The sequence below is a fragment of the Odocoileus virginianus genome, chromosome 2 (assembly GCF_023699985.2).
Source record: "Odocoileus virginianus isolate 20LAN1187 ecotype Illinois chromosome 2, Ovbor_1.2, whole genome shotgun sequence".
NCBI lineage: Eukaryota > Metazoa > Chordata > Mammalia > Artiodactyla > Cervidae > Odocoileus > Odocoileus virginianus.
In genome coordinates this window covers 90,029,592-90,053,753 of record NC_069675.1, presented here as the reverse complement: position 1 = coordinate 90,053,753, position 24,162 = coordinate 90,029,592, and the positions used below count along the sequence as shown (strand labels likewise).

General features: G+C 42.1%; 1 protein-coding gene across 11 annotated transcripts in view; it reads left to right on the top strand.

Annotated features, from left to right (window-relative positions):
• DENND1A (DENN domain containing 1A) overlaps positions 1 to 24,162 on the top strand; it is a 527,524-nt gene that overhangs the window by 354,731 nt on the left and 148,631 nt on the right. For all 11 annotated transcript variants that reach the window (XM_070452577.1, XM_070452573.1, XM_020872163.2 and 8 more), the window contains one exon: positions 21,757 to 21,882. In XM_070452577.1, the coding sequence (XP_070308678.1) occupies positions 21,757 to 21,882 (126 nt within the window). The remainder of the gene's footprint in view (positions 1 to 21,756; positions 21,883 to 24,162) is intronic.

Here is a 24,162-nt window from a genome sequence, read left to right as displayed (position 1 = left end):
TCATGTCACTCCCTCTACAGCCATTTAACTAAATACTCTTCATGTTTCCCTCTTAAAATTTAAAGAGCATCTCTTGTTCCTTCAAGAGTGTTAAGTGTATGCTGTTTAGCCAATGGGTAGTTTGTAGGGCTTTTAAAAAGCTTGGTAAAAGAGAGCTCAAACTCTTCCAGGCTTCCAGTGATGTGGACATACCACACTTTATCACTGATTTCCCAAAGCTCTGTAGGGGCCATTTCTTATATTCTTTGGCCTGAAACTCACAGGTTTTTGTGTATGCACAAGTATATGAAGACCCTTACCGTCTGTTTACACTCTCCTTTCTTTTACTTCATGCTTTCTATAACCTAACTGATGTTCTTCTAAATCAGGTTTTCGTATGTGATGATATATATAATAGGACATTAAAGTATGTATTCCCTTTTGACTGTATGTATTCTACTTTTAAGATTTTTTTCTGACAAATACTTCTAAATGGAGAAAGCCACCTTACCAAATAGCGTTATGTTAACTCAAATTGGAAACAACCTTAATATCCAAAATTAAGAGAAGTATTTAAGGTGATTTATTCCACTGGTATTCCATGCAGTCACTAAAAAATGATGGTGATGAAGAATGTGGGCAACACAGGAAATGCTAAGGATACAATTTAGTGAAAAAAAGTAGAATATTGAATATTATATTTACTATAATTATAATGAAGAAAAACACCCAGATACTCGGAAGTAAAAGATTTTTAAAAGAACTTCCAACTTATCAACAGTGGTATATTAGGATAGTAAAGTTATGAGTTAACATTTTCTAAATTTTCTGTGATATGATTACTAGTTTTATGATGGAAAAATCATCTTTCCTCCTCTCTCCTGAAACACTTGAATCTTGGCTTTTGGCTTTTTGGTTTGTATGTCTTCAGGACTGTAGTTTCTCTTTCTTTTCCTTATTCTTTGGATTAAAAAAAAATCACAAATGATTTAATGTTGCATATTAAATCACTTAAACTTCTTGTTCCTTAGTGGAATTTTGGAGGGATCTCCAAGAGTTTTCTAAGCCTGTGAAGAGAGAGAGAGACCACCTTGAGTGGTCTTCATTGATGTGAGAAAGGGAAGAAGGAAAGAGAAGAAAGACACTGTTTACAGAGCATCCGCAGTGCCCCAGGCCAAGAAGTTTCCAGTCCTTCTGTGCAGCATCCATTTCTTCACAAGCTGGACGCTGACCCTAGGCGACCTCTCAGCCTCATCTTGTGCCTCTTCACAAGTCACACCCTATTTCCCAGCCACAAGCAGAGTGATCCCGTTCCCCAAGGCCTCATGCTCTTCAGCATCTCTGTGTTTCTTCCATACTCTTCCTTCTGGTTAGGATGCCCTTGCTTCTCTGCATGGCTGAAACTGTTTGTTCTATAAGTGAAGTGAAGTCACTCAGTCATGTCCAACTCTTTGCGATCCCATGAACTGTAGCCTACCACGCTCCTCCATGCATCCATGGGATTTTCCAGGCAAGAGTACTGGAGTGAGTTGCCATTTCCTTCTCCAGAGGATCTTCCCAACCCAGGGATTGAACCTGGGTCTCCCTCATTGTAGGCAGACACTTTACCGTCTGAGCCACCAGGGAAGCCTCTTTATTCTATAAGGCACCCCTCAAATGTCACTTCTGTCAGTATGATGCTCCCACAATTTGGCACTCCCTTCTCTGGGATTTCATAACATTTTCTTCCATACCTCTTTTATACCACTTACTACATCATAACTCTTTCCCCTCCTAGCATTTAGGTTCTACATGGTTGTGAACACAGCCCTGGCACAGTGCATGGCTCACAGGGGCACTCGGTGTATGTTTGTGGAATGAGTGAATGAATGAAAGAAAGAGCCGAATATGCAATCTGGTTTGAAATCTAGATCTTGGAAAACTCATTTATTCAATGTTTAACTCTACTTTGTACAGGTATCTGGAAAAGCAAAGATCTCTGAAGAGCAGAGTTCCTTTTTCAAAAGAGACAGGAGAAATTCAGTGTACAATACAGCTATAATTTACTGGGTATATTGAGTGCCAAGCATTTTGACTCTTTGGTCATGATTAGTAAATGCCATTGGGATTTTACTTTACAACCTAAAAATGGTTTTCTTTAAATTGCAAGTAGTCACCCATTAGTGAAACCATAAAATCAACTTAATGGGTCACAGCAAGCATTTTTTAAATGAAGTTGAACAAGAAATATCAAAGTATATCACAGATATTATGGATAAGCATAAATTCATGAAACTTTTTAATTAAATATATTGTACATAATATACATATAATACTAGTTTACAAAGTATAATGCATTAATTACTCCTCATAATAGTTAAAAAAAAAAAGCCATTGATATTGTGTGACCATTTTAATCATCAAAATTCATACTTTTTAAAGTGTGAACTACCATTTCATTGTATGAATCTATACCATATTATATTAATATATGAAGTGAAGGTGTTAGTTACTCAGTTACTCAGACACACTCAGTCAGTTGTGTCTGACTCCTTGCAACCCCATGGACTATAACCTGCCGGGCTCCTCTGTCCATGAAATTCTCTAGGCAAGAGTACTGGAGTGGATAGCCATCCCCTTCTCCAGGGGATCTTCGATCCCAACCCAGGGATCAAATCTGGGTCTCCTGCATTGAAGATAGATTCTTTACTGTTTGAACCATAATATATTTGACCTGATAATTTCAACTTTTACTTTATTTTAAGGGCTTTTCTGGTGGCTCAGACGGTGAAGAATCTGCCTGGAATGTGGGAGACCCAGGTCTGATCCCTGGATTGGGAGATCCCCTGGAGAAGAGAATGGCTACCTACCCACTTCGGTACTCTTGCCTGGAGAATTCCATGGACAGAGGAACCTGGTGGGCTACAGTCCATGGGGTTGCGAAGAGTTGGACACAACTGAGCGACTAACACACACAATATTTTAAACTATATGATGGACATTGTTGTTGTTTAGCTGCTAAGTTGTGTCCAATTGTTTGCCACCCCCATGGACTGTAGGCTGCCAGGCTCCTCTGTCCATGGGATTTTTCCAGCCAAGAATACTGGAACAGGTTGCCATTTCCTTTTGCAGGGGATCTTCCCAACCCAGGGATCAAACTTGCATCTCCTACCTTGGCAGGAGGACTGAACCACCAGGGAGTCCCAATAATAGACATATTTGTAGCTAACTCTCTTGTCTCATTTACTCAAATTCCATGAATTGCTAGAAGCAGAATATCTGAATCATGAGTATATAAAAATTTAAGGCTTTTAATCCATACTTTTAAATACCACCATCTCCCCTGAAAGATTGTATCAGTTTTCACTTTTATTAGTAACATGAAAGTTAGCACCTACTTTTGAAAAATTGTTTAAAATCCATATAAGTTTTAGTGAAGATTATATGCATGTGTATGTACCCCAGTCACCTTTGTGAGGCCGGTAGTGGTTTGGACCCCGTACTTCTCTTCTGTGAAAGTGGAAAATTGGCCATGGCTTCCTAATTACAGCCTTGTCTTCAGTCTCTTCCAACTCCAGTCAGTTTTCCGGTCTTTACAGAATCGAGTTTTCCTTGACCCTGCCTCAGTAGTTGCTTGCCTATTCTTTGTATTCTCAAAGCGTATGGCTCATCCTTCTCTTGCAGCACTCGTCATGTTATATGGGAGTTATTTTTGTCTTTTAGTGTCCTCTCTTCAAAGCCCTCCAGGGTAGGGACTAAAAACTCTTCCTTCTTCACGTTTGTTTCTGCCCCAGAGTTCAATATGTAGCACATACTCAGTAACTTTTCACTGAATGAATGACAGGATCTTGTTTAATTGTGACCTCAGGACTGGTTCAGATTACATTAAAATTGGGCTGTACCATGCAACTGACTGTCTATGGGAGTCCAAAGGCAAAACTGGTTCAAAAGGTCCAGATTCAAATAAGCCTGGAGTCTGCTTGCTGCCTTGCCTCCAGAGTACTGCTGCTTAGTATGCTAGTTGGATAGAGAGCAGTCCCTGCTCAGAGATGGCCTTGATTTGTTAGGCCACTGCTCACAGCTTGGTTGGAGCTTCTCTATGCCTTTTTCTCTATGCCTTTTTCCAAAGGCCCTGAACCCTCAGCCTCTATAGATGCTGCTGCAGGGTCTCCTTGGTGTTGGTGTGCCATCCTACCTTGTGAGACAACAATGCATTTAATCCCAGAAGCAAGGGAGCAGACATCACAGGCTATCTGGCTTAGCAGTCTGTCCTTCTGGGAAATGTCTTAACTAATAGTAAACGTTGCGGAAAAACATTCTTAAAATCCCAATAGGAAGAAAATTGCTGAGTGGGGAGATGGGCAGGCTCTGAGTGTGTTGAGTATCTTGTGTATTATGTGTAGAGGCGTTGTGGACTTTTACCCTCATGGATTTGATCCTTCTGACACATTAAAACATATTGTTAGTATCCTCCAATAGAAGATTTCTTCATTCAACAGGTATTTCCTGTGAGGAAACGTTGGTCAGAAGTTACAAACTTCAATTATAACATGAATAAGTTCCAAAGATCTGAGGTACAGCATGGTGACTATAGTTAGTAATACTCTGTTTCATACTTGGAATTTGCTAAGAGAGTAGATCTTAACACTGTGTGTGGTGTGTTCTTACCACACACAGTGAAAAAGTAACCCTGTGAAATTATGGATATGTTAATGAATTGTGATTACTTCATACTATTTAGCAAATCGCCACCTTGTGCACTTCAAATGTATACAATTTTATTTGTCAATTAGACCTCAGTAAAGCCAGAAAAAAAAAAAAAAAAACCAAAACAGGCATTCCCTGAGCACCTACTATGTGTCAGACTTTGTATTGGATATAACAGATGCAGAGAAGATTTAAGACCCAATGAGATCAGTGGCTAGTTAGTAAAACAGTAAAACTGGACTTCCAGTTTTGTCCCCACTCCTCCAATCCTAGACCATTCTCTACCGTTGTAAATAAAGGCATAATCTGGAACATGAATATCACTGTTCAACTTAAAACCCTTTAATGGTTCCTCATTTTCCTCTGGGTAAAATCCAGGCTCCATAATACGGCCTTTTATAGTCTCCGCCTGCCCTCCTGGCACATCTTGTACCAACAGCTTTGTTTCCATCCACAGGACCCTCCAGATGCTTCTGGTTCAATGTGTCCCAAGAGGGCAGGTCGATAGCCTGTTTACGAATGGAGATGGTTTACCCAGCCAAAGTTTTTTGGATGTATGCTCATGGTGTTGGACCACAGGAACATGGAGATGTACAGGAAACAGTCACTGTTCCTGGAAAAGCAGAGACAAGCATACTGGGAGGCGGGGATGGAATGCATTGAAGCTGGAGGTGTGAACAAAAGGGTAATGTGTTTGGGCAGGGAATAATAGTTTAGTCCAGCTGGAGCACAGGGTGTGTGTTTGGGAAGGACAAAAGATGAAACTAAAGAAGTAGATGGAAAAGATCAGATGGGAAATGGTCTTCTGTCATAAAAACAAGTTTGGACTTCGTATTTTGGGCAGTGGGAATCTACTAAGGTAGTTAGGTCAGTTAATGATATGATAGAATCTACTGCACTGTAGACTAGGGGGTTGGACCCAACCTTTTGTTGCTTCTGTGGTTCTTAGAATCTGGCCAAGCTCTCTCCACCCCAAATCTGAAACTGGACTTGGGTCAGGGGACAGTTGACCATTATCCAGTCATTCATTGATCGTGCTTTAGGGGATTATCTATAGGTGTCTGCTCTGTGCTGGATGACAGTGTCCACTCCATGACTTGTAAATTTGATGAAGGAAGGGAAGGAGCATCGTGATGCAGAGGGCCTCGCCCTGACTGTGTGTGTGTATGATTTGTCAACAATCGAGTATTTTATGGGAGTTTATGGGGCTTCATTAAAGATGCTGGAGCAGGAGCGCTGTGGGACATCAGAAGAGACCTTGGCAATAAACCACAACTCCACACTCTGGAATGCAGTAAATGTTTAAGAGACTTCCTTCCTTTCATTACTGAATTTTACTTTACTTTTATACCAGTAAAGAGTTGTGTTTTATTGGTTGAAATTTCTTGATTCCATTTTCCCCAGGTCTGTTTAAAAGCTACATTTTATCTTTGAGGATGTTTGGCTCGTGGTAGAGGAAGTGCTGCCAGCGAATTCAATTAACTGGCAGAGCTCACAGATATTGTACACGGATTTCTTTTTTTTCCTTCTTTTTCACAACTGCTACATAAACACAGCTGGGTTTAATATTTGTCGTAACAAAGATTTAACTTGAATCATCTTACTCCGGGTAATTAATGCTTGGAATCTCGGCTATTTCTTCGTTCATTTGTGATCCCCTGCATTTCTTGACTCCGGCTATCTAGATAATGAAGTGTGCTCCTCTAGGTCTTTGCCCTGCCTCAAAACTGCTTAATATTTGGCCGTTCCTACTAGAGAGCAGATGCTTTTCTTTGCAAGAATTGAATTTCTGTCAGCTCTTTTATGCATCATGTGTTTGGAACTGTAAGTGGATCAAGTTGTTCATCACAGCAGGGACACTGTGAAACACATCTATTATATACACTTCCCACCCCCCCCCTTCCTGTTTTGTTTTTTTTTTTCCTCCCCTGAGGAGGTGGAGATGCCCAGATCCCCTTGGGAGATATCTCAGTCTGTGTAGATATATCCATGTGATCCACCAGGGATCCAGCCTGGCTGCATTCCTAAGCATGGAAATCTGTATCCATTCAGCCCAGGATTGTTGCTGAGACAAATCCTGCTTTTTCCTTTCTAAACACCAAGCACTTCATTAACTCTTAAGAAAAGACTCTGATGCTGGGAAGGATTGAGGGCAGGAGGAGAAGGGGGCAGCAGAGGATGAGATGGTGGATGGCATCACCGACTCGATGGACATGAGTGTGAGCAAACTCCGGGAGATAGTGAATGACAGAGGAACCTGGTGTGCTGCAGTCCATGGGGTCGCATAGAGTTGGACACGATGAAGCAACTGAAAAACAACAGCAGCAGCAACAACACATATGTTTGGGTCAATAAGCTTAGCATAATGAGTGACATTTCAGTCATTGATGCCCTAGAAAAATGTTAATTGTGAGCTCATTATTCTTTTTTATGCTAAAATAATGGCTTGGGTAGTTTTTTGGCTTTGGAGTTGGATTAGTATGGAAGAATGCTGCTGCTGCTAAGTCACTTCAGTCGTGTGCAACTCTGTGCGACCCCATAGACGTCAGCCCACCAGGCTGCCCCATCCCTGGGATTCTCCAGGCAAGAACACTGGAGTGGATGTATGGAAGAATAGTCACCACCTATTAGGCTCCTACTGTGTGCCAAGCACTGTGGTAGATATTCAATCTACGAAATAATCCTGAGGGCAAGGGGGAGGTACTTTACCCCTTTTCTGATAAATGAAGGGAAGAAGTAAAGAAGATGCCTTGCAGCTGAGTCAGAATTTGAACTCAGGGTTTGCCAGACATGCATTCTTTGGTTGATCACTCAAGGCCTAGATTTATTACACATTTATTACATGCAGCCACTTCTCCGTTTGGATTGTCCCATTCCACATCAAGTCTCAGGCCAGACATTTGGCTTTTATGAACACCTTTGTATACATCTAAATCTGAACTATTGGTGATGATTGGAATCATTTGTTTAGTTTTTCTTTTTCCATCAGAGCTCAGTGCAAATACAAGCCAACTTCCCCAAGCAATCTTCCATTTCTTGTACTTTTCATTTTGTGAATTTCAATCCCTAGATTCAACTTTGAGCAGACAGCTGAGAATTCCAGATCTACATAATTTAGTGTGTCTACACAGCTTTGAAAAGCAGAAATCTTGATGTTCCTATTGCGGTATGCTGATCTTTTGGGTCTCTGATAATGCTGGGGGCAAAAGTGCATTTTGGTCCATTTTTAATCACTGTCATTCAATCTTGGGGAGTCGTTACGGGACATGTCTGGCTGAAAAACTGCTGATCTGTAGGATTAATTATAGTTAAATGGAAAGGTGACTTTTGCTCATGAAGAAAGTCAGTCTCTTAGTAAACATTTTTAGTTATGATTAACTTTAGTCTTCCTCCAAATACTTTTCATTAGAACCAGGCATGTGTCCTGATTCATTAGAAGTAGAGTAACCACTTTATTTCTGATCTTCAGTCAGTTTTGTTGTTGGAAGATGTTGGTTTGTATTTTTTTTTAATTGGTGAAGGATATATTGTAAAAAACCATGTATTATAACTTTGCTTTTACAAGTGTGTATCTGTCTTTTCAAAGGTAACTTACATTTGTATTTTGTGCCTTGTGTTTGCAAGAGAATGGTTCTTGGTTTATTCATGTTGACAACTGAAAAGCCTTAGACCTAATTAAAAGAATTTCCACGAGCACCTTTACTGAACCATTTCATTACGCGGCACTGCACAGATTGCATTGTGAAACATGGTGATAGTTTAGATCTGACCTTTAAACCTAAACTGCCAGAAGTATGAGGGAGAAAACCCTTCTTTGAAAATACTCCATGGATACATACATACATAGGCATACATGCAGGCGCATATTTGGATAGAAATAATCTTTTTATTGAATGACCACCTAATATTATAAATACACATTTACTTTGAGCTCAAATCTTATACCCTCTTTTAGTGTTCAATTGCATTCATTGTGTCTGTATGTGTGTGTGGTGTGTTAAAACTAAATTGTTTTTTAAGGAAAACAAAGACAATTTCTCCTGCTTTGGGCAAAAAAAAAAAAAAAAGGTGTTTGGAGGAAGATGAATATTACAAATAGACAAATGCAGAAATTTTTGCTGCTGTGTGTTTCCATTTACAATGCTGAGGTATTAGGATTAACTGCGCAGGGAGGGGTCTGGAGTGCACTGTGAGCACATGACTCCTCCTGAGCTTTATTTGGCAGATAGTAGAAATGGGCCTTTTCGTTTTTAAATTGTACTTTTTTACTCCAAGAATGTCATCCTGAGGACTTGATAGTTTGTTCTCAGGCTGCTCAACAAAGCCATTATAGCTTGTAGTGAAGTAGCCACTCACATAATGAAAATTGATCCTTTTGTCTGACAAAAAGCTGCTTAGAATTGTAATGCTTGCCTCTAACTTTCTGACTTAATACTTGGCCCATGAGATGTCAGGAGAGACAGAGGGAGCAGAAGCCTGGGCCCCTGGGGTCATAGCCAGCCCCAGCTTGGAGCTCCACATAACTAGCACAGTCCCCACTCCCCCATGGAGAACCAGGCTCTTTGAGGGGGAAATGGGATGCAGAAGAAGCAATTAAAGCCAAGCAAGGTCAAGGTACAAGCATGTTCTCAAGCAAGAAACAGAAAAACAAGGAATGAAAGGAAGCAAGGAAGCAATAATGGAGATATATTCAATTGTGGAAAAACTAAACCAGTATCGCGGACAAATCTTATTTGCTTGTCTAAAAAATCCTGGCAGCAGTGAGAATTAATGGAATAACACAAACTTCAGAGTAAGACACATTTGTACTTGACTTTGGCCTCTGCCCCTTGCTGTGCTGTCTGTGAGACTTGGAGCTAAGATTCACTTTTCTCATCTGTATAGTGGGGATAACCATCCCCACCTGGCCTTCTTGTTCTGAAATTTTAATGCAGTGCTGGGTGTGAAAACACCTACCATGGCTTTTGGTACCTAGTAGAGTGCTTGATAAATACTGGTTCCTATTCCTTTTTCCTGGTTTTCTCAGAAACTATTACTCAGAAAGAGGGGAGTGAGATTGCCTTTACACATCAAAACTTTTTACTTCAAACTTGAGACAAAAACTAAGGCATTGACAGATGTACCGTACCATTTTCAATGCCCATGTGAAGGCAGCAGAGGAGCCAATGTATGTGTGCCCCTGATGATGGGAAAACAAGGCAATAATTCCCTCTCCCCTCTCCAGACCCACATGTTCCCCAGGAGATCTTATAACAAAGCCTTGATGTCTAGTTTTTTCAGGAAAGGAAGAATCTATTTGCCTTAATCCTTAAGGGCTATTTTTTAAAGGGGGAGAGAAAGTAATTCTATTTCCCCTCTTACAGCTGCTGATAGGTGTCTGATTTGTCACACACACACACACAAAATCTTTTAACTCTAGTTCTGACACTGAGCAGTTAATGCAAGAAGTGGGGCCCACTGCACAGGCTAACTTGAGTCAGACTTTGAGAAGAGCTCTATCTCTGCTTGCAGTGTTATGCCAGCACTGGCGGTGGCTATAGTCCCTGCCTCCCTAGAACCTTCAGTCTTATGGAAGAGACAGACATTGATGGACTGCCACACAATACATCGTTACATTGCTGTTTGTCTCGGAAGGAAATGATACAGTAAGAGTATATGACAAGGGAACCTTGATCTAATCTGAGAGAGTCAGACTGAGGCAGTGTTCTTGAGCTAAGATTGGAAGGATGAGCAGGAGTTAATCTAGGGCCCTGGGATGTCCAGGTAGCTAATATTGGTAGCTAATGGTAGCTAATATTCACATGTGGCTATTTAAATTTAAAAAGATTGAAATGAAATAAAATGCAGTTCCTCACGGAGCAGCTGCATTTCAAGTGCTCCTTAGCAGCTATTATATTGGACAACACAGGTGGTGGATTATTCGTGGAAAGGCCTATTGCATGGTGCTGAAGGCTAGGCTGGGTGATGTTGGTGAGCACACTCCAGATAGAAGAGTTAGCCTATCCCAACATCCCGAGATGTAAGAGAGGCCTGGGGGACTGGAGCCCAGCAGGAAGGCTGAAGCCGTGGAGCAGGGGCAGGAGCCGCAGATCTGAAAGGGCTGGCGCCTTGCAGGCTCACTTCAGTCTTCATCCTCAGAGCAGTGGGGAAGCTGCTGAAGGGTCTGAAGTTACCAGCACTGATACAAAGAGGTGAATAGGAGTGTTTCAGAGGTGACAGGTGGCTAGTATACCATCCTTATTGCCTCTCCCCCAACAAGTTGCAACCTAGTGATGAAGAAAGACACCTGTACTTGTTGAATGCTGATATGAATTGCAAGCATTGTCTTCATCACAGTGGGAAGGAAGATATGTCAGCTGCTGGTTATACAAAAAAGCCAAAGATGATTATACAGTCAGCAAAAACAAGACCAGGAGCTGATTGTAGCTCAGATCATGAACTCCTTCAGATCATGTGTTTCAGATCATGAACTCCTAATTGCCAAATCCAGACTTAAATTGAAGAAAGTAGGGAAAACCACTAGGCCATTCAGGTATGACCTAAATCGAATCCTTTATGATTATACAATGGAAGTGACAAATAGATTCAAGGGATTAGATCCGATAGAGTGCCTGAAGAACTATGGGTGGAGGTTTGTGACATTGTACAGAAGGCAGTGATCAAGACCATCCCCAAGAAAAAGAAATGCAAAAAGGCAAAATGGTTGTCTGAGGAGGCCTTACAAATAGCTGAGAAAAGAAGAGAAGCTAAAGGCAAAGAAAAGGAAAGCTATACCCATCTGAGTGCAGAGTTCCAAAGAATAGCAAGGAGTGATAAGAAAGCCTTCCTAAGCAATCAATGCAAAGAAATAGAGGAAAACAATAGAATGGGAAAGACTAGAGATCTTGTCAAGAAAATTGGATACCAAGGGAACATTTCATGCAAAGATGGGCACAATAAAGGACAAAAACAGTATGGACCTAACAGAAGCAGAAGATATTAAGAAGAGGTAGCAAGAATACACAGAACTATACCAAAAAGATCTTCATGACCCAGATAACCACAATGGTGTGATCACTCACCTAGAGCCAGACATCCTGGAATGCGAAGTCAAGTGGGCCTTAGGAGGCATCAATACAAACAAACTAGTGGAGGTGATAGAATTCAACTGTGCTATTTCAATTCCAAAAAGATGATGCTATTAAAGTGCTACACTCAATATGCCAGCAAATAATGGAAAACTCAGCAGTGGGCTTTCTGCTGAGGACTGGAAAAAGGAACTGGAAAAGGTCAGTTTTCATTCCAGTCCCAAAGATGGGCAATGCCAAAGAATATTCAAACTACCACACAATTGCATTCACTTCACATGCTAGCAAAGTAATGCTCAAAATTCTCCAAGCCAGGCTTCAGCAGTGCATGAACTGAGAACTCCCAGATGTTCAAGCTGGATTTGGAAAAGGCAGAGGAACCAGAGGTCAAATTGCCAACATCCGTTGGATCATAGACAAGGCAAGAGAATTCCAGAAAAACATCTGCTTCATTGACTATGCTAAAGTCTTTGACTGTGTGGATCACAACAAATTGTGGAAAATTCTTCAAGGCATGGGAATACTAGATCACCTTACCTGCCTCCTGAGAAACCTGTATGCAGGTCAAGAAGCAACAGTTAGACATGGAACAACAGCCTGGTTCAAAATTGGGAAAGGAGTACATCAAAGCCATATGTTGTCACCCTGCTTATTTAACTTATATGCAGAGTACATCATGCAAAATGCCAGGCTGGATGAAGTACAAGCTGGAATCAAGATTGCCAGGAGAAATATCAATAACCTCAGATACGCAGATGGCACCACCCTTATGGCAGAAAGCAAAGAGGAGCTAAAGAGCCTCTTATTGAAAGTGAAAGAGGAAAATTAAAAAGCTGGCTTAAAATTCAACATTCCAAAAACTGGAGATCATGGCATCTGGTCTACTCAATTAATGGTGAATAGATGGGGAAACAATGGAAACAGTAACAGACTATTTTTTTATGGCTCCAAAATCACTGCAGATGGTGACTGCAACCACGAAATTAAAAGATGCTTGCTCCTTGAAAGAAAAGCTATGACCAACCCAGACAGTATATTAAAAATCAAAGACATTGTTTTGCCTACAGATGTCTGTATAGTCAAAGCTATGGTTTTTCCAGTAGTCATGTATGGATGTGAGAGTTGGACCATAAAAAAAGCTGAGTGCCGAAGAATTGATGCTTTTGAACTATGGTGTTGAGGAAGACTCTTGAGAATCCCTTGGACTGCAAGGAGATCAAACCTGTCCATCCTAAAGGAAATCAGTCCTGAATATTCATTGGAAGGACTGATGCTAAAGCTGAAGCTCTAATACTTTGGCCACCTGATGTGAAGAGCCAACTCATTAGAAAAGACCCTGATGCTGGGAAAGATTGAAGGCAGGAGGAGAAGGGGATGACAGAGGATGAGATGGTTGGATGGCATCACCAAAGCGATGGACGTGAGTTTGAGTAGGCTCCGGGAGTTGGTGACTGACAGGGAAGCCTGGCGTGCTGCAGTCCTTGGGGTCCCAAAAACTCGGACATGACTGAGCAACTGAACAGCAACAACAGATGATGATGATGATGAATTCAATGGGAGAACCCCCTCTGGATTAGTAATAAGCTAACTTATGGCTGGCCTTGTGGTGCTTGACTACAGTCGCACAGGAGCTGGGCCCTGGTCATGTGTAGCTCTGTTCCCAGCACATCTCCAGCATGGGGCCTGCAAAGATTAGGCATCAACCAAAGTAACAGACTAATGTGCCCTGAGAAAGAGCTATTTGTTCTGATAGAGAGCATTACAGAAAGTCAACCGCTTTTAACTTATTTTCTGATAGAAAAGTTTTGTCAGAGAATGACATAAAGTGTATCCAGGCTTAGGGATAGTTTTGAGGCCCCTGAAATTGAGTAAAAGATAATGTTGGTAACAGAGCTGGAGCCAAACCCATAGAAGGCCTTGAATATTGTGCTAAGGAACTTGGACTTTATATGTTAACACCATGAAGTCACTGAAAATTTTAGAGGAAGGGAGTGATATGTTCATTTCTCATTTTAGAAAGATAATTCAGTGCAAAGGATGGATTAGACCAGGAAGAAAATAGAAGACGGGCCACCAGTTGAAAAGACTGATGCAGTAGTCCAGGTACTAATCAGCTAAAACACAAAGCCAGGCAGTTTACTGCATCTGTTTTCCATTTGCCTCTATTATATTTTAATCCTCACAATGTATGTATGTTACAAATACCTCAATTTACAGCAAAGGGCACTGAAGCTCAGAAAGATTAAGAAAGTAATGAAAGCTGATTTCTAACCTTAGGCATTTGTGACTCAAGCTTTACATCTACTGCCTGAGGAATACTTTAGGGATGGAGGACCAGGTGAAGCCAAGAGACCCCAGAGGTAGAGCCTGCAGTGACCAGAGAAAACAAGAAGAGGGTGCAGGATGGGGTGGTCCATATTGCATATGTTACTGGACATGTGACGTGTGCAGTGCTGAGTAAGGCTGGTGCAGTTGTCCACTTTAATTCATTTAGTGACCAGAGCTTCATTTTCCTTGCAGTTTTGATTGCAATCTTAGGGATTGTCTTCTGCAAAAGGGAAGTAGATGAGTATCCATTTCTCCCCCAATCCTTCTCAGTCCAGACCAGTTCTTCCGATGATCAGTCACTGAAGAACATAATCCTAGACTTTCCTCCAAGCAAGGAGGCTCAACCACTGGAAATGCCTTTCAGGATATCAAAACACTCATTCATCTGTCTTTTATTTAGCAAAAAGTGCTGGATGATGACCCTGGGCCAAATACTGCTGAAACACTGCTGGCCCTTCTAGGAACTCTAGTAGGAAAGGTGGTAGACACTATAGTTCATGGACACATCACCTACCAGTCCAGGGGGCCCAGACAGGACGTCATTAAGCCTGTCTTGGTGGTCAGGGAGGGCTTCACAAAGGAGGGGACATCTGGATTCCCACTTTCCCTTAACCCAAGGCAATGTTTAATTTGACTGTTAAAGAGAAATACCTCATTTGAATTCTTCATTATAAAAGTAACATGCTTTTTTATAAAGGATAATCAAAGCAATCAAAAGTGCATCAAGTAGAAAGTGAAAGTATCTCCACATGGTTAGTTTGATCTGTGGCATTTTATATTCTTACTACCTGTATATAAACAGCCACCATATATAAAAATGACTTTATGTCTTTATATACTTCTGAATGATTCATATTACATGTATTGCTCTGTAACTTGTATTTTCCCCTCATTTGGGAGTAGTTTGTGGACATCTTTTCATGTTACTTCATAAAGTACTGCTGCACTTTTTTTAGCAGCTACGTGGTATTTCAAGGATGTGGTATAATTTATTTAATAGGCCCCTACTCATGGGCACTTACACGATCTTTCAAAGAGTAACTAGATATTCATGAGTGGGACAGAAAGGGACCAGGGACAGTTCCATCTGAGTTGTCAGCATGTGTTTTGGCTGGAGGGTAGTATATGCTTCTGGATAGCAATTCAGTGTAAGTCAAGTATCCGTTAAGTGGGGCCAAAGGAAGCAAGGCCGTTTGAAGAAAGCGTCACAGACTGCTCTGAGAAGTTGGAATGTTTTTCTGCAAGTGGTGATGGCCAAGAGTGGGGGCATTGAAGGACTTTGATAGAAATCAGATTCATGCATTTCTGAGAATACTAGAACAGCTATGGATAGGTGGCACTGAGGGAAAGCTGAAGCCAGTGCATCTAGGAAACAGCTCCACTGATCAAGGCCAGAGAGGATGGGCAGAGCTGAGCAGCACAGGGCCAAGGCCATGGACACTGAGAGATTCTGGGTATATTGGGGGGAGGAGGAGGTAACATGTGGAGAATGGTTGTGGGAAGAGAAGGAGAAGAAAGGGATCTAACGTCTGAATCTAGCCTGGGAGACTGGTTGGAGGATGCTGTGGTACCCAAGATGGGACAAGAGGAGGAATGGGAGAGCTAAGAAGCTTACCAGTTCAATTTTGTACTCTCTTCCCTTTGTTTTCTGTCTCCCTCCTGATACCTCATTAAAGGAGGAAGCCACCCCCACTGGCTTTTCTGTCCCCCCCAGATTATGCCAGATGATCCCTGATGTTAATGATTTGATCAGCATCTGCAGGAGCACTCAGAGCAAGTTGGGTTTTAGACAACTGTACGTTATTTAAGCTTCAGATTTTCCCTCCTCGCTTTTATTTAAAGGACAGAATGTTATCACCAGTTAGCAGATGCGCATATACTTGAAGTTTCAAATTTTGAAGTGCTGACAAAAGCTTCTCCTTGTTTCAGGGTGAGGAGAGGTCTTCAGAAGTCTTGGCCTAAGTGGTCACAGGGGCACCAGGAACCCAGGACTGCTTGGCTGGTTTCAGAGCAGCTGGGGTAGCAGGGAGGCACATACTCCTATTTGCTCAGTTACAATCAGCAACGACTTCTTTGTGCAAAATGGTAATGAGGCCATTAGGAGAGGCTCACCTGAAGAGCAGCCTTGTGAGTCCAAGGTAATTAAACACCTCCCGAATGAAAGGGAAAGGCCAGCGAAGGTTAAGTGAGGAATAATCTGCGGCACAGGTGGCCCAAGGGCTTTGAGGAGCCAAAAGAGCGACACCAGCTTGCACTGTTTCAAAGGATGGAAATGTCACCCTCATCCCTAGGAAAGGCAGAATTTTTATTATTTGGAGGTTGGGAAGTGGGCAATATTTTTTAACATTTTAATAAAGCATGTTTCTTTCTCATATTGCTGTTTCAAGTTGGAGGCCCATGGCAGTCCGCCAGGCACCAAGTGGCCAGCGCTGCTTCTCGTGGGCTCTCACCACATGAGTGGGCTCTGGGACGCATGAGTCCCAGAATAGGGGTGGGAGGGGGGCGAGTCACAATAAACAGAATATTTACAACCAGGTGTGGAGATAGACTCCAAGCTGCTTCCAGAGGAACACTGCTTTCCTTGGCCCACCTCTGCGTGGAGATGCAGTGGCTACCCCGTCAACACGTTCCCATCCCTTTTGACTTAGCCAAGAAGGAGGTCACCCTACCTTCACACACTGGCCTTTCGAAGCATGTGGTTTGCCCCTGTAGCAGCGGCACAGGGTTTCTTTCCCTATGTACAGTAAACACGGATTGTTTTTATCTTAAAAGATCTGGCAGTGAGTATTTTTGCCATTTGGTTTCTGGCCTCAAAATCTCTGCTGTCTCCACATAAAAGCTTATATGTGAATGTTTACAGCAGCATTAATAATAATAGCCAAAAAGTAGAAATGACCCAGATGCCCTTCAGTTGATGGAGATGCATAAAATGTGCTCTTTCCATATGATGAAATATTCATCTGTGAAAAAGAATGAAGTACTAATAAGTGCCACAGTGTGAATGAAATATGTTTATAACGAGCACTAGGCTAACTCTGGCAAGAGCACATTTTATTTATCCCCATCAGCTGTTGGGCAGCTATGTCATTTCTGTATACACTTTTATATGGAGACAGCAGAGATTTTGAGGAACAAACATGGACATGGACAATGGACTGCTTCATAATTGGGAAAGGAATACATCAAGGTTGTATATTGCCACCCTGCTTATTTAACTTATATGCAGGGTACATCATACAAAACGCCAGGCTAGATGAATCACAAGCTGGAATCAAGATTGCTGGGAGAAATATCAACAACCTCAGATATGCAGATGGTACCACTATAATGGCAGAAAATGAAGAGGAACTAAAGAGACTGTTGATGAAGGTGAAAGAGGAGAATGAAAAAGCTAGATTAAAACTCATCATTCAGAAAACTAAGATCATAGAATCTGGTCCTATCACTTCATGGCAAATAGCTGGGGAAAACGTGAAAATAGTCACGAAATTAAAAGACACTTGCTCCTTGGAAAGAAAGCTATTACAAACATAGACAGTGTTTTAAAAAGCAGAGACATCACTTTGCTGACAAAGGTCCACATAGTCAAAGCTATGGTTTTTCCAGTAGTCAAACATGGATGTGAGAGTTGGACCATAAAGAAGGCTGAGTGCCAAAGAACTGATGCTTTCAAACTGTGATGTTGGAGAAGACTCTTGAGAGGACTGCAAGGAGATCAAACCAGTCAATCCTAAAGGAAATTAAACCTGAATATTCATTGGAAGGTCTGATGCTAAAGCTCCAATACTGTGGCCACCTGTTGCAAAGAGCTGACTCATTGGAAAAATCCTGATGCTGGGAACAATTGAGGGCAAGGGGAAAAGAGGGCAACAAGATGAGATGGTTGGATGGCATCAATGGACATGAATTTGAGCAAACTATGAGAGATAGTGAAGGACAGGGAAGCCTGGTGTGCTGCAGTTCATGGGATAGCAAAGAGTCAGACATGAATTAGTGACTGACCAATAGCAACAACACTGCTAAGTGAAAGAAGCCAGTCACAAGAAGAACCACATATTATATGGTTCCATTTATATGGAATGTCCAGGAGAGGCTGATCCATAGAGACGGGATATGGATCAGTGGTTATCTAAGACTGGGGCAAGGGAGAAGGAGATAGGAGTAGTGGGGAGTAAGACATGCCTACCAATAAGGTGGATTCTCTTTTTGGGTGTGATGAAAGTATTCTGGAATTTAGATAGTAATGATAGTTGTACAACATTGTCACTGTACTAAAACTTCTGAATTACATATTTTCAATGAATGGATTTTATAATATGTAAAATATATCTTAATAAGCTATTACAAACCCCTTATCAGAAGCTTGGGGCTTCTGACAAGAAATAATGTCCATGGAACATTTTGAAAGTGTGTGTAATCCATCCCAGATTTTTAATGTTTTTATGTTCACAGGCACTTTTAGGAACCTGAATATAGCTATACAGCCTACACCCAGAAAAAAAATCTTTACTCATTCATGTTAAAAAAGATTTGTTGATTATTCATGGACCACCTGCATCTAATTTCCTATTTCGTCTTAAAATTTTACCCTAGATCTTATCCTTCAATAATGTCAGGCTGTTAGGTAATCCTATATCTAAGTCCCATACAGATTCCTAAATTTGCTCTTGATATATCACCTGTGCACTTAAAAACAGTTGTTAGCTTTACATTTATCTCAAAATCAAGGGGAAAATTCCTTAATGTATTCAATTCTTAATGCTAACCCTTCGATCTATTCTCATTTTAAGCTATCTTCTCCATATTCTCTCAACTGAAGCCACGGTTCTCCCTAGTCTCTGAACTCCTCTGCACTATAGTGTCTTTGCAGATGCTGATCCCCATGTTTGGTACACCATTCCTTCCAGTCTATGTGAATTAACTGCTTCAGCTCATACTTCAGATCTCAGCATAAGCCTGTTTCTTTCCACAAAGGCCTCCTTGACCTCCTTGGTGAGCTCTATCACGGGCTTGTCATGGTAGCAATGTCCCATGTATTGGTATCTTCCTCACAAGAATATAAGTTTAAGGTTTTGCTGTCTGCTTTTGCTCACCATTGTATCACATTGACTCAAGGCTACCAGGTTGCCTGATTCCAGGGGCACTTTTCACATGGAACACATGTGAGTGGTGTGCCCAGAAGTTGGGCAGTATGGCATCCTGAGATGAATGGCATATTGGAAACAGCCTGGGAGGGTTGATCTTGTCTCTGAGGGCAACAACTGTCACGTCACACAATCTTTCCTACATTGAGGATTCAGGAAATATCTCTTTTAGTTATCATTTTCAGTAAATTTTGTGTTCATTTGTGCAACTGCTTTTGACCCAAAGAGTCCCACAGCTTCTCATGTTTTCCTTTTTGTTTTGACCACTAGGAGGCTCAACTCAAATTTGAAGTCTACTTCTAGCTACTATTTAAGACCTGATGTTCAGTTCAGTTCAGTCACTCAGTCGTATCCAACTCTTTGCGACCACATGGATTGCAGCACTCCCTGTCCATCACCAACTACCAGAGCTTACTTAAACTCATGTCCATCGAGTCGGGGATGCCATCCAACCATCTCATCCTCTGTCATCCCCTTCTCCTCCTGCCTTCAATCTTTCCCAGCATCAGGGTCTTTTCTAATGAGTTGGCTCTTCACATCAGGTGGCCAAAGTATTAGAGCTTCAGCTTTAGCATCAGTCCTTCCAATGAACATCCAGGGCTGATCTCCTTTAGGATGGACTGGGTGGATCTCCTTGCAGTCCAAGGGACTCTCAAGAGTCTTCTCCAACACCACAGTTCAAAAGCATCAATTCTTCGGCACTCAGGTTTCTTCATAGTCCAACTCTCACATCCATACATGACCACTGGAAAAACCATAGCCTTGACTAGACGGACTTTTGTTGGCAAAGTAATGTCTCTGCTTTTTAATATATTGTCTAGGTTGGTCATAACTTTTCTTCCAAGGAGCAAGCATCTTTTACTTTTGTGGCTGCAGTCACCATCTGCATTTTTTTGGAGCCCAAAAAAATAAAGTCTGTCACTGTTTCCATTGTTTCCTCATCTATTTGCCGTGAAGTGATGGGACCAGATGCTATGATCTTCGTTTTTTGAATGTTGAGTTTTAATCCAGTTTTTTCACTCTCTTCTTTCACTTTCATCAAGAGGCTCCTTAGTTCCTCTTCGCTTTCTGCCGTAAGGGTGGTGTCATCTGCATATCTGAGGTTATTGATATTTCTCCGGCATTCTTGATTCCAGCCTGTGATTCATCCAGCCTGGCATTTCTCATGATGTACTCTGCATATAAGTTAAATAAATAGGGTGACAGTATACAGCCTTGACGTACTCCTTTCCCAATTTTGAACCAGTCTCTTGTTACATGTCCGGTTCTGTTGCTTCTTGACCTGCATACAGATTTCTCAGGAGGCAGGTGATGTGGTCTGGTATTCCCATCTCTTTTAAGAATTTTCCACAGTTTGAAAACACAAGACTGGATGGGTTATGTTTATATATTAAATCTATACCTGGCTTATTCTTTTTCCATTGCCATGACTTTCTATTTTATGTTAATCTGTTGCATGCATATCTGTAAGATATGTAAGTGTGTTTCTGTACATCTATATAATGACTATTCCTTTAGAGTATGAGTTTTATAATAATATATATTATATATACTTTATGGGGGCTTCCCTGGTGGCTCAGTTGGTAAAGAATCCACCTGCAATGTGGGAGACCTGGGTTTGATTCCTGGGTTGGGAAGATCCCCTGGAGGAGAGAATGGCAAACTACTCCAGTATTCTTGCCTGCAGAATTCCCATGGACAGAGGAGGCTGGTGGGCTGTAGTCCATAGGGTCGCAAAGAGTCAGACATGACTGAGTGACTTAGCACACATCTTTATGGATGGGTTGTCATACCCTCCTCTAGGGAATCTTCCCAACCCAGGGATCAAACCCAGGTCTCCTGCGTTGCAGGCAGATTCTTTACCGACTGAGCCGCCAGGGAAGCCCAAGAATACTTCTGGAATACTACTAGAGTGGCAGCCTGTCCCTTCTCCAGGGGATCTTCTTGGCCCAGGAATTGAACTGGGGTGTCCTGCATTGCAGGCATATATAATTTATAATACATTTGATAAATATTTTGGGTATGAGGTATATAATAATATATATTATATACTATGAATAAGCCATTTATTTCTAATATTTGTAAGTAATCTGAAGAGCAAATAGAATTGGAACTAAAAAAATTTGTATAGTTTGGGCTCAGATTATAAGATTTCAATTCATAATTCCAACTTGACCACTTTTGTTTGTTACTAAACATGTAACCTAATCTCTCTGAGACTGTTAATACCCTTGTAAAATAGGAACACAATCCCTTTCCTATATGATTGTTGAAAGAATTAAGTACAGAAATTATGTGAAAGCAATTACCTGACACATTGAAACTGCTTAGAAAGTGATTTTGTTTTTGTTTTTCTTAGATATGCACTAATAAGAGCAACATTTATTTAAATTTCAAAAACCTGCCCTAATCCTGAATGTGTGTGTGCTCTCCCAGCAGCTGAGGTGTCAGATCCATCCCCCTCCCCAGGGCTTTCTAAAGCTCTGTACATTTTGGGTATAGCCGTCCTCCTCCCACCCTGCCCTCAGCCTGTGTCTCTTTTCTGTCACCAGATCTCTTCACTGAAGAACCGACTGAAGAAGGTCTCCACAACAACCGGCGATGGTGTGGCCAGAGCCTTCCTCAAGGCCCAGGCCGCTTTCTTCGGCAGCTACAGAAACGCTCTGAAAATCGAGCCGGTGAGTAGCTTCTTGGCATGTCACAAATCCATGTTTGGTCAGGGCCACAAGAAACTTGCTAGTCATCTTTTGTTGAATTCACCAAAGAAGGTTTTATGTGTGTGTATTTGGTGGGGACTGGAGAAGTGTGCTCCCCTCACGCTTCCTCTTAGCACAAGGAAGCTGCGCTGCCCGGAGTGGAGGACTGTCTGCTCCTGTGGATGTTAGGACCCCTCCCTTCCCTGGACAGTAGCACCCTCTGCGGGTCGTAGTACTTAGCACTGTACACACCTGCTCTCACTGAGAAGTCCTGGTAAGCCTATGAGGTAGCAGTGATCATCTCCACTTGACAAATGGGGAAACTGAGGCTCACAGAAATGATGACTTGCTAACCAGTGGAGGAGCCAGGTAGGTTGTTCCAAAGCCCATGCTTCTCTCTGTGCCTCACTGCCCTTTTCCTGCAAAGGAACCTCTTCTCCACACTTGAGAGAGCAGAGCATCCAGAAGCTCACTTCTTAGAGGTTCCCAGAGTGGTCTTGGTATATTGACTGCTAAGTGTGCTGAGGACTGGGGGATAATGTCATCTGCCTTCAGGGCCTGTCAGCCTTTCAGAGCCTCTGTTACCTCATCGTGAGGTGATTAGTTATTGTGAGGATATGAAGACACCAAGTCATCCCTGAAAGCAAAGAAACTACCAGCTCTCCCAGATTCAGTGAGAAGCTTTCATCAGATGCTTAATTACTCATAGCCTCTCAGCCAAGGAGAATGGAGAAATTGGCCCAGGGACCTGGGTCACTGCATAGGAAAGGATGCTGGAGGGGACCTTGCTGATAGCCCTTTTCCCTCGGGACATGGGGCTCCCTCCCTTCCTCCTGAGCAGGCGGAGGTGGCAACCACACCTAACCTAGTCAGAGTGGCTGTGAGGGACCTAGACAGACATTTTGTTAGATTAAATGACAGAAGATGAGTAGCTATCAGGCAGTACACTTCATGTGCAAACTCTGACAGTGAATCTTGACCATGCAGCCTCATAAGCCACAGTTATACCTGGATAGGTACTTTCTGACTGTTATGAACCCATCATGTGTGTAAGTGAAGCACAGAGTGATAGCAAACACCCTTTAGCCAGGGTGCACACTCTGTGAAGTGGTTGGGGCAGTGGGTGCTCAAGGAACAGCAGCCTCGAGCCACCGTGTTCTTATCTTACATCCAGCACTCAGGCCTGACTTGCTCGGCTGCCTCAGCTTCAGGCAGTGTCACCTGACAGAAGGGATGCACTGTCTTTGCTTCTTAAGAAATACTTCCCTTAGGTCCTAAAAAGCCCTTCAGCTTAAAGCAAGTTCCTCATGTCCTGCTTGTCTTCAAGACAGATGGCTCTGCTTCTTTGTCCTGACCTTGGGCCCAGCCAAACCAGTCAGGTCCAGTGCTGTTTGGAGAGCTGATAGAATTCAAGGAAAGTTCTGTTTTCTTCCCATCTTTAAAGTAAGAATGGGACAACTGGCCTGTCCTTATCTTAGGCTACTGGGATTGATATTGACATGAAGTATTTACACTCTTACAAAGATGTCATTGTTGTCATGTATATGTCTAGAGTCCAGAGACTGTTTATTCTGGTACATATTGCTGGGTATATAATCTGGGCACAAGGTGCTCCTCCAGAGGAGTTTATGGTTGTATTTGTACTTATGTCTCTCAGACGGTAAGGAAACTCCTGCAATGCAGGAGACCTGGGTTCAATCCCTGGGTTGGGAAACTCCCCTGGAGAAGGAAATGGCAACCCACTCCAGTATTCTTGCCTGGAGAATTCCAAGTACAGAGGAGCCTGGCAGGCTAAAGTCCATGGGGTCACAAAGATTCGGACACGGCTAAGCGAGTAAAACATCCTGCTATACATCCTTAAAGGCCTCGGGTTTAAAGATTAAAGTCCAAGAGTTTAAAGCCTGGCTCTGTACTTCTAGCTGTGCAACCTTGCATAGGGCACTTAATCTCCCTAAACTTCAGTTTCCTCTCTGTGAAATGAGAAAAAGAATACTTATTCTATATTTTCAGATGGTTATAAGGAACAAGTGAGCCATAATACTGTTCAGAGGAAAGGTAAAACTTGGAAAAAGAAAGATAGCAGCAATCCTTCCTGTGGTGGGCGTGGAAGTATCTGAGTGAGCAAAGACTTGGAGGCAGGACCCCTCATAGCCTCTTTGTTGGGGTCATGGGTTTGGGTAGAGAGATAGGGCTGGCTTCAGGAGAGGCTAGAGCCAAATTTGACAGAGCCTTAGATCCTAGACTAGGAGTGTGAGCAGAGAT